We start from the raw sequence: 12,016 nt of genomic DNA on the forward strand, positions 1-12,016 counted from the left end.
ACTTTCTTAGGTTTATCTTAAATTATGTTTCATATATAAATATCTGATGTGAAATTAAAGTTCTATTTCTCGCTGAACAAAATGATGTATATTAGGCTTGGGTGCAATGTAAAAGAGGTAAATTATGGGTGAACAGACATATAGCTTAAATCCTTGGTTTTGCTTTGGTAAGAATTTGAACAATTGCCTCTGTCCTTAAGGGGTTAAAGGAACACTCAACATATTTGTTTTCAACCATTTAGTAGATATACCCATCACAGATATACATTATACATGATTTTCTTATTTTGGGGTTATTGAAAAAACAAGCTAACATTGTCTGCAGAACTACGGTAGTTTCTGTAGCTATTGTAACCCCACCACCACCTTTTTGTCCAGTCCAAACTTTACCATGAATGCTACATGTTTTCCATTCAGAGACTTCTCATTAAAAAGGCATGAAGACAATGATACATTTGCATGACTGTCCAATCAATAACTTCTCAGCGATCTGCATTGCAGCTTATTGACAAGAGAATGATTAGCAAGCCCCTCACTTTAAAAATAGTTCAAAGAGATTGAGACCGCTAACTCTCCTGGCAATCTGATTTTATGAAAGTGCCAATTTTAAGCTGATGTGCTATATATGCTCGGATGGTGCATTTGCTTTATTATTACTGTAATATTGTTGTATTATTATTTCTAATGTCCCTTGGAAGATTTAAATATTCCCAATAAATAATCTTTGTGTAGTAATGCTAAATAAATCATTGTATGGTGACCGCTAAAAAAATGTTTTTATTTATTTTTATTTATTTTTATTTTTCTTGCAGATATCAAACCGGAGAATCTTTTAATTAGTTACACTGACACCTTGAAGCTTTGTGACTTCGGTAAGTTGATGTGCTAACACATTCCATAGTTCACAACATTTGCATTCTGACTGTAATTCTCACATTTACCAAAGCCAATCATGGTTATTATGACTGAATCTGCACCATTTGGTCAGATACATTCAATATCAACTTTTAAAGCAGTGCTTTTTGATTTGGATCAGCGGCGTACATACCGCGGTCACAGGGGTCGCAGCTGTGACCGGGCCCGCCAGTCCAGGGGGCCCGGCTGCCCTGCGGACCCCTGTGACCAGGTATCAGCCGCCGTCATCTTCTGCGGCCCCGGCCCACGCGGCAAACCGCCGGGGCCGCCGTCCAAGGGGTCCATCGGGTGGCCAAGATATTGATTTCAGGGGGCCCGGTAAGCGCTGGGAGCTTTAACAGCGCGACCGGGCCCCCTGTGATGACATCACAAGCTGGGAGGAAGTAACCGCACGTCACTCCTCCCAACTAACACTAAGAGCCGCGCGGGAGGAAGCAGAGGGAGTCAGAGTGGGAACTCTGACTCCCATCCACCTGAGCTACTACTGGACCCCAGGGAAAGTCACCCTCCTGCAGCTTAAAGGTAGGAAACAGGAGGGTGACTTAAACATTTTGTGTGTTTGTATGTATGTGTATCTGTCTGTATGTATGTGTGTCTGGCTGGATGTATGTGCTTGTCTGTTTGTATGTATGTATGTGCGTCTTGTGTGTGTTTCTGTCTGTTTGTATGTTTGTATGTGTGTATGTCTGTGTGTGTGTGTGGGTGTGTCTGTCTGCCTGTGTGAATGTGTGCCTGTCTGTTTTTTATGTATGTGCCTTTGTATGTGTGTGTGTCTGTCTGTATGTGTGTGTGTGTCTGTATGTGTGCCTGTCTGTCTGTGTATGTGTGTGTGTGTCTATGTTTGCCTGTCTGTTTGTATGTATGTGCCTTTGTATGTTTGCCTGTCTGTTTGTATGTATGTATGTGTCTGTATGTTTTCCTGTCTGTTTGTATGTATGTGTCTATGTGCCTGTCTGTTTGTATGTATGTGTCTGTGTGCCTGTCTGTGTGCCTGTCTGTGTGTCGGTCTGTATGTATGTGTCTGTGTGTGTCTGTCTGTTTGTATTTATGTGTCTGTGTGTATGTGTCTATGTGTGTGTCTCTCTATGTATGTATGTGTGTGTGTGTGTCTGTCGGGTGGGAATGGTACGCCACTGATTTGGATACAGTATATAATATAGAATTCAGACAAATGCAAATCACTGATTTATAAAGAAACTCAAGACTTAATACATCTGGTAAGATGCATTCACAAATTTGCAAGCAACGATTATCAACATTAACCTTGTTAAAAACCTTGTGTCAGCTGCCTAGAACTTGCTAGCCAGCTAGCACATTAAAAAGTAAAAAAACAAAACAGAAATGCCTATGGGGGTCAATATTGCTTGAATTGGGGATAGGAAACCCGCACTCTTTTCCAAACCCAGGTACCTAGCTAGACCCGAGGTAGGCAAGTTCTGAGTCTCATAATAGGTACAAGTAAAGGATGGTCTAGACACTCAGGGTTCAATAGCAAGCAGATTTAGTGGTGAAAACACAGCAACATTTTGACTTTTGCCAAGCTTGACACAGACCTCTGTTGTGGCACTGCTCCCCACCGCTTCTATTTTCACATATTACAAGGAAGGAGCTGTGAGCCGGTAGCTCCCTCCTTGTATTAAACTAAACAACCCGAGAGGTATTTGTGCATTCGTTTGAAATTTCTATTTATTCATTCGGATTTCTGACGAATGAATGGACAACATTTCCGTCCGAATGCCCAAGTGTTTAACTGTGCATGCACATGAATTTAAACCTGTGTTCCTAATGCTATAGTGTCCTAGTGCATGTTTAGCTTTAGGGCCCTTTCACCTGCAAAAAATAAAGACAGAAGATTTGACTTATGTTTTTTTTCCGAGTATCGAGACTTCCCAGGTGCAGCTACTTGCTTGCTAGCTTCTTCTCCATTCCAGTGGTCATAGAGGAGCATTGAGGACAAGGTGCCACGCTCGTCCTATAAAATGCTTCTCATATTAAAGTTTTTAATTCAATGTTTTTCTATGTGGTGACGTGACAGAGTGAAACTTGTTGTTGCTGAGGAAGCACCTATAGTGTTTAACCTTGCAATGTAAAAGTTACAGTTTCTACAAAACTGCAGTGCTTTACATTGCAGGGTTAAAACTACAGGCCCACTGCACCCAGACCACTTTATTGATATGTAGTGGTCTGGGTGACTTTAGCATCTTTTAAATTTATGAGAAATGCATGTTTTCATTGGGGTATTTATCTAAAATAGCTAGTAAAAGCTGCAGATCTCTTGTCTGAATTCTTTCCAAACCTTCCCCTCCTAACTCAGCCCAGACTTTCTGTTGCTCTCCAATTACAGATTTCCCAGTGTAGCACAATGAGAATTATTTGCTGTTTCTCTGGGCAATTACTGGCTCTTGAGTTTAGCTCCACTGAGCTAACCAAACCAGGAAGTAACATGACCTGTTATTTGATTTGCAGCCAGGGGTGTAATAATGTTAAAGGGACACTGTAGGCACCCATACCACTTCAGCCCATTGGAGTGGTCTGGGTGCCAACTCCCACTACCCTTAACCCTGCAAGCGTAATTATTGCAGTTTTTTTTATAAACTGCAATAATTACCTTGCAGGGTTAAGTCCTCTCCTAGTGGCTGTCTAGTAGACAGCCACAGCCACTAGAGGGCACTTCCTGTTCCATAGCACAGGTTTTCTGTGCTAGAGCATCGCTGGACATCCTCACGCTGTGTGAGGACCTCCAGCGTCGCTCAATTCCCCATAGGAAAACATTGAAAGCATTTTCAATGCTCTCCTATGAAGAGCTCTAATGCATTAGGTGTCCTCAGCCGGTGGGCGGGATCAGTCTCTCCCACTGGCTGACGTAAGGAAGAGGAGGAGGAGGAGCGGCGGCGAGCAGAAACCACCGCCGAGGGACATCGGCGGGGGTCTCAGGTAAGTGACTGAAGGTGTTTTTACCCTTTCAGCAACCGGGGATGGGGTGTGGGAGGGAGAGGGGACCTGCAGTGCCAAGATAACGGATTGTTTTCCTGGCACTGGAGTGTCCCTTTAATTTATAAAAGTGTCAGTCTCTGTTGAAATTTGCATTTTGTGTAAAATGGAAAAGAGGACACATTCTTTACACGTAAAGAGCTTTAGGGGTCTGGAGTGTTTTTTTCATCATGCGAAACACTGTACTCACCTAGTGGAGTTAAATAGCTTACCAATTGAATGAACATTAGCATATTAATTACTATGGCAACAATATCTTAGTATCATTCAGTAAACATACATACATAGAACATACAATACAATCACACTTTTAAAACACAAATCATGTCAAGGTTCAAAATAAAGATAACAAAATCCGTGGTTTGCAAACACAAAATGGTTATGATGGATTACCAAGATACTAGTTATTGTATATACCAGAAATTTACTCATAACATTCTATTAATATCTCTGTTTCATGTCTCTCCTACATTAAATAATGATGCATACTTACCGTAGTTAGCAAATAATACATGTCACATATAATACAAAGCATAATGGCAGTGTTCGGACACGCTGAAATTTGGACTCAATTCAGGCTCTTATGAGCCAGAATTCCAAAATCCACTGTCCAAATTTTGCTGTCCGAATCAGGCAAAACCATCCAATTGCAAATAGGGCCATTTGAAATGTACTAAATGGACCTATGAGTGATCTGTGAATATCAGTTACTCCAAGAGATCTGAAATTTAAAAGGTTTATGTAAAATGAAAGAGATTAGAAGATAGCCTTCTAAGAAATAAAGTTCTTTATGTTTAATCTATGAATATTCATCAGTTGTGTTTATAATTCATAATAAATGTGGTTTTCTTACTAATCAAGAGTATATTTGATTAAATTAACAAAAATACTATTTTAAGGTTTTATTTTTTTCAGTAATTATGTGTGTTTTATAGATGCTGCCAATAAGACCGTTTGATAGTTTTATTAGGATTTTACTAGTTTTTTTTCTAGCAAATGTTTTTTGCTGCTGCAAATCATCGCTTAATTTGACCATATACATCAATTTTACCTGCAGTTACCAGTGTTAATATATAATCTGTCTTTTTGACTGATGATCTTTACGGGCAGGTGATCCACATTTGTTGCAGTTTTTCCCCCATTCCATCAAATAATCAATCTAAAAAGCTGTATCGCCTATTAGATTGATTGACTGCTAAAATTGAATATCTGCCAGCCACATATCTCCTCTGACTGGCAAATAATGAGTTGTCAACCGAATAAAAATTAATAACACAACAGCATGAAATGCTACACTGAATGGGTTTCTGTATTTAAAGGACTTTTTGTTAAAATAGTTTGTGTTTTATAATGCTGCACCCCTTGTTTGCCAAATATATTTACTGATTTTATAATTTGCTTGTTTAAGTGCAGTCCTCTTAACCTCTGAATTCTATGTTGTGTTGATGCTTGAATGCAAGGATGCATTTATGTGTTGGTTTTTGAATGCAGGGGTATTTTTATATATAATTTTTGTGTTTAATACAGAGGTGTGTTTGTATGTAGTTGCATGCTAAGATGCATGCACATATACACATACACTGCCACACACTGTAATACAAATACATATACAGATACTGACAACATACATATACACATTGACACATATATAAATACACACACTGACACACATACAGATACACAGACACCCACACTGCCATACAGATTCACACAGACAGATTTACAGACACACATGCAGATACACACACACACACACTGACAGCAACACAGATCCATATGCAGGTCAAAATATACAATTTTATAGCCAACCTCCAGTTTCCTACCTTTTGGGTGCTGGAGGATCTGAGTATACTAGTTACTGGTATTACACATCTATTCATTATCCACAGACAAAGGATAATGAATAGATGTGTAACGCATTAACACTATGCGTTAAGCAGTGGTTCCCAAACCAATCCTCATGGCCCATCAACAATCCAGGTTTTATGTATTTCCCTGTTTTATTCCAATGGAGATACTGACAAATCCTGGACTGTTGGTAGGTCTTGAGGACTGGTTTGGGAAACACTGGCATAGAGAATGCTAAATGATAAAGAGAATAGACAAATAACAAGCCAAATGTTAAAATAGTATAAAAGTACTCTAACTCAATAAGCCAGACCAGTTTGAAAATTTGAGAGGGCAGGAGGGTCAAGAACAAGCAGAGTCAAATACAAGAAAATACACAAAGATAATGTACGCATGTGTGTAGTCTCTGCACCATAAATGTTGAGCTTGGGTATCTACGAGTAAAAGGGCATGGTATGTCCGGATCTTGCATCAGAAATTGCATCAACATGACACATATTGAGATGTGCTTCATGCTGCCATAGGTACCCTTACATAATTGACCTCAAAAGTATACATTTATTGAAATGTGCAGATTGCTGTCTCATCTACCCTTACAAGATGACTAACAGCAAAGCAGATATTGCTTATTGTGCAGTGATTACAATGAGAGATCAGATCATCTTACCTTGGGGTAGAGAATATAGAAAGGACATTTCATTGCAATTACAATTATTTATATAGCACCAACATAATCTGCAATACTGTACAAAAGATAAACCAATTCAAACAATGAATTATGACAACACATTTGGCATATGGGAAGAGTAAGTGAAGGGGACCCTGCCCAAACTAGCTCACAATCTTCACCATTACTTGTGTAAACAAACAATGGCATACCTTTTTTGGAGGTCCTGTCAACCCATTTGGAATTGAAATAGAAAGTTGTCTGAACTTCATTGGAAATGTATTTTGCAAGTATGTGGTGTATCCGTGTTACTTGTCAGAAAGATATTTTGGATACATTTTTCCCTTTTTTGTTCGTAAACCTAAAGATGTGTCAATGGAGGTGAAAAGAAAGGGATCCCTTGCACCTAAGAATAGATTATTATATAATGGAGTCCAGTTCCTGAACTTGGTTTATTCAAATCCAGAGCCAAAATTCAAATGCTCTTTTTAAATAGTGCTGATGTAACAAAACAGGTAGAACATATCTCCAGTCACCATTGTATGATTTTATTCCTAACCATTCACTTTGTCAATTAAACATTCTGCGCACTTGTTAGCCATTTCTCCGCTGTTGGAGACTTGTCAAGCAAAGACTCTACCCTTCCCAGTTAAAGATGAATCACAGGTATCTTTATAGCCATTTTTGGCCTTGTTTATATTTATTTAACCCCTTAAGGACCAAACTTCTGGAATAAAAGGGAATCATGACATGTCACACATGTCATGTGTCCTTAAGGGGTTAAAGGTATTTACAAGCCATGTGCTGTTAAAAGATTAATAAGGAATAAGGATAGAAGAAGGAGGGGAGGTAAGGTGAACCTGTAGGAAAATGGGTAAAGTGTGGTGTAAGTTTTCTCAATGTATGTAGTGTCTCCTCTAGTTAGTTTAGGGGTACATCAAGCACGAGTCATGGTTTTTTTTTTACGAAAGGATTTGGATGTGTCCTGCAGTTGTGCTGTCATCCTATGTATTTACTTAGATTCTATAGCCTTGTTATCTGTCCAGGTAACTGCTGAAGAATCGTTGTTAGTAGATGTGATACTTACCCAGTTTCCGTTTAGTTCTGCAATCCCAACTCCCCTTTGCATGTGTTTAGGTGTGTAGACTTTTTTCCCTTTTCTTTTTATGTCACTATGTTTGTCTACACCTTTTGTATTCTGATCTCTGCCATGAATGACTAATTTTCTTTTGAATAAATCATCACCTTTAATGAAATTTCATTGTGAAACTATGTTGGATGCTGTACGAGTGTGTGTGACAAACAAGCATCGGAGAGGCATGTTCGTGCAGACTGTCTGTTTCTTTTTGCATGTAAAATATAGTACTATTATGCTCTTATGTTCCACCAATGCATAAGACGTATGGTTCCTGCTGCCCCCATGCTTTGGAGACATGCATGTGGTCTTCTCCTTTGAAGATGTAGATTTAACATATCCAGGTCTCCCATTCCCTCCCCCCCCCCCCCCCCCCACCATTTAACCTTTACCTTGATAACAAGTTCTTCCTGGATGGTTTCCTCCCCAACTGGTGGACCAAAAGGTGAATTTAGATGGGTGGCTTGTGCACACGTAGCATTCCTCAAGCCTGGTGCACATTTCCTCTCCAGTATTTGTGTTCCATGGTTATAATTCCAGGGATGCTATTTCAATCCTGTAATTCTGGGATTGCTCTGGGTTTGTCATTTGCTGTGTATGTGGAGGTTAACTTGCGTGTATAGAAAGAGATTTTTTGGATCTTAAGGATGCTTGTGTTAGTGCCCTATTAAACCTATAGTGCCAGGAAAATGTATTTGTTTTCCTGGAACTGTAGGATCCATTTAAGCACATGCTCCCTATATCTCCAGTGCTTCTTTATAAGAAGCATTGGATTGGATTGGAGTTCTCACAAAAGACAGAGAAAAGGCTGAGAGGAGACTGTTATAGTGCTGGATTAAAGTTTGTGATGTAAAGTTTTGTGGGGAGAATGGGGGTTCAGTTTTTTTAATTTAAAGTAACATGTTGCAGGTTATGAAAGTTGGGCTAATTAACACCCCACCATTTATTGAAGACATCATGTATCACAAAGACATTAGCCTGCCAATTTCAATCACTCAGTCCCTATACTCCCTAACCAGCACTAGCAACATGGACTAGGAATTATCCATAGGAACCGCAGTGCATGCACTGTGATTGTTATGCTTCGGAGAGAAGAAGGACCGCCTGTGATAGGTCTTTTATGCTCTCTCTTGTCAGTCAAATTGTGCGTATAGAATCTATGTTCAAAATTTGACTGAGATGTGGGAGAAAGACCTATTTTAAAAAAAAAATATTCTCCCAAACTAAATAAAAAACTAGTGAAACTGCTTGCACAATTCCGAGATAAGATCGTAAGATCTTTCAAAAGAGCATTAGTTATAATTGATATGACTGGTATCTATTAATTAATTGAGGTCTGAATCTAAAGAGAGCAATGTACCCTCTAATGTTAAACATAGTTATATTTATTGTATCGTTACAGTGTTTCTTTCAACATTTCATGGATGATAGACGAAAATGTATGGAGGTAGTGTACCAATGAGAAGGTACTGGGAGAAAAAAAATGGTCTGTAAAGTGCTAAAAGTTTCTACAACAAATGTAGAAATCTTCACTTTGAGTTATCGAGCTCCGCATTTATTTATCTTATTTATTTTAGGTTTCAAAAAATGGGTTGCAAGAGAATACTGAGAACAGGCAGCAGCTGAAATAGCCTGCCCTTCGGTGGGTCCCCGCTCAGTTCTCAAGCTGGTTTTTGCTCATCTTGTGCCATTACAGAGAGAACATCTCTGAAACATATCAGACTGGTCCCACCCATAGGGCAGTCCAGATCCGAAATGCCAGCAAGTTCCCTCTGCACGAGAGACACAGCAACCCCAGACGATCGTTTCAGCCTTGTTAGGCATCATCAGTGAGGCATAGCTGATATCTCCCTAGGCACCGTGAGCAAGGGGTCCATGTCTGGATTATCCCTTTAAACTTGTGGAGAGCAAAAAATGGGTCGCAAGAGAATACTGAATACTCAGTATTCTCTTGCGACTCATTTTTTGCTCTCCACTATTTTAGGTTTCCACCATTTATTTAGTGTGTAGCACTTTGGGTGATTGCTATTTTTTGCAATTTTTATATTTTATGAATAAATACTTTTTTGTTTTCTATTTTCCTAGTTTCTCAATTGTACTTTAGATTTCTACATTTGTTGTAGAAACTTTTAGCACTTTACAGACCATTTTTTTTCTCCCAGTACCTTCTCATTGGTACACTACCTCCATACATTTTCATCTATTTCTACTAGGGGTTACCCCCCTTCTCTTCAGTGTACCATAGTGGGCTGTATTCAATTTGTTTTTCATGGATGATATAATAGAAAAGTACATAATGTAAATTAACCTCACTTGTGACATATGAAGTCACAAAATGTCTTTATCTTCTGTTGGAGTGCCTTTCCTTTTATAATCAAACACCATAATCACTTTCCCTAGAGCATTTGTGCATACAAAATAACAGCTTTTTCTTTCTTTCTTTTTTTTCTTTCTCTCTTTAGCAGTTACCATGTTTTATTATTCCCATATTCTGCCCAAGGTTTTATGTGACCCAAGTACATTTTAAGCGAGTTTCTACATTTGTGTAATATATCAAAAGCATTTTTATGAATGTCAAGCTTTTTATAGATCTTCCAGACTACTAGCTTTATCATTAAGAACTACATTTACCCAGTAAGTATACAGATCCCAGAGGGGCTATATTGTAAATAGGACATCTTACAGTAGTCTAATAATAATCTTTATTTGAGGGGGGGGGGGGGGGGAGAGTATCTAGAATTCTGACGTCCTGACTCTATTGACAGGATGTAACATCAATAATAATGGCGACTTGTCTATTAAAAAATCTAATAAATAAATACAGTAATACTGCATTGGATTAGAAAGTTTTTAAAAAAGCGAGCAGTAAGCAAAAAGCAGATAGCAGCTTAGAACTCAAACAGAATTACAGTATTAAAAGCGTTTTGGTATAGTTGAATAAACAAACCGGGATAAAAGCTAATACCAGAAATTCATGAGAAGTAAATGAGAATCATGTTATATCCAAAAAAACTGATTTTCTTTAAACATGCACGCAATGTCCTACAAACTACTTTCACAGTGGTCCGAAAGTACAGTGGTCCTTGATAGGATCTCACCTGTCATACCTGACCCTTGCTGCAGATATCTGGAGGGACAGGGCATCATTCTACATATTTGGTGGTCTTGCCAACAGATAAAGGAGTATTTGAGAGTAATTAAACAGGTGATTGAAAAAGTTATCTCTGACACATAATAACCTCCTGTTAACCTTCCATTCTTACTCAATTCATCCCTTTTAATTTGTGGAGATGAACAGAAGAATGGAACTCCTGGTAGCTTCTGTGCAGTGTAATAGTGTAACATGTGACAAGGTTATTCACTAAACACCTTATTTTGTCCAGTTATACAAAATCCGGTGAAAATGATCAAGTTGGCCTGCTGGACCTGCACCAGCTTGCCTTTTTTTGTAGAGTAAAGGCTGATGCAGCACAGGTACCTGGTGTAACCCAGTTGAGTCTGGGAGACAAATCAGTTTTCCTGGCACTGCAGATTCCTGCAGTGCCCCCATCCCATGTTTCTGAAGGTGTTAAAACCCCTACAGTGACTTATCTGAATCCAATGCTGGGTCAGGCTCCGCCCACGCTCCTCCCCCGCCGACGGCAATTGCCACGCACGCGCATTAACCTCCCCCTAGGAAAGCATTATTCAATGGGGATTCTGGTAACGATGGAGGTCTTCATGCATAGCGTGAGGACGTCCAGTGTAGTTTAAAACACTTTTCGTGTTTTAAGAAGCCGGAAATCCCTCTAGTGGTTCTCTGATAGACAGCCACTAGAGGAGGAATTAACCATGCAAGGTAATTATTGCAGTTTATAAAAACTGCAATAATTACACTTGCAGGATTAAGGGTGATGGGAGTTGGCACCCAGACCACTCCAATGGGCAGAAGTGGTCTGGGTGCCAGGAGTGTCCCTTTAACCCTGCAATGGAAACATTGCAGTTTCTCTAAAGCTACAATGTTTTCAGGTGCAGGATTAAGGGGAAGGGGGCACTGCACCCAGACCACTTCAATGAGATGAAGTAGTCTTGCTGCCTATAGTGTCCATTTAATATTGGTATTTCAGCTGTTTAGTAGGGATGTGTATGGGGAAAATATTCGGTTCAGCATTTCGGGAATTCGGCACTTCGATTCAGCACTTTGGAGCTTTTGAATTTCTGAACTTTGGCATTTAGGAATTTCGGGACTACGGATGTTCTCTTGCAGCCGCTTAGTAGATAATTCCCTAATTCCCACGGTATTAGGGAGCTATCTACCAAAAGGCTGAAAGACCTTAATTGATCTTTCAGACAAATTTACTAATACTAAGTAAAGATTACTTAGTATTAGTAAATTCCTGTGCCTGTGGCTGCTCACTGTAAAAAACAAACAAAAAAAACACTGGCCAAAATTAGCGTTCATATTTGTTTGCGTGTGAAAA

General features: G+C 39.2%; 1 protein-coding gene across 4 annotated transcripts in view; it reads left to right on the plus strand.

Annotated features, from left to right (window-relative positions):
• CDKL5 (cyclin dependent kinase like 5) overlaps positions 1-12,016 on the plus strand; it is a 177,710-nt gene that overhangs the window by 89,027 nt on the left and 76,667 nt on the right. For all 4 annotated transcript variants that reach the window (XM_063450183.1, XM_063450185.1, XM_063450184.1 and 1 more), the window contains exon 6: positions 813-872. In XM_063450183.1, coding sequence (XP_063306253.1) covers positions 813-872 — 60 coding nt within the window. The remainder of the gene's footprint in view (positions 1-812; positions 873-12,016) is intronic.

This window comes from Pelobates fuscus, chromosome 1 (genome assembly GCF_036172605.1).
Source record: "Pelobates fuscus isolate aPelFus1 chromosome 1, aPelFus1.pri, whole genome shotgun sequence".
NCBI lineage: Eukaryota > Metazoa > Chordata > Amphibia > Anura > Pelobatidae > Pelobates > Pelobates fuscus.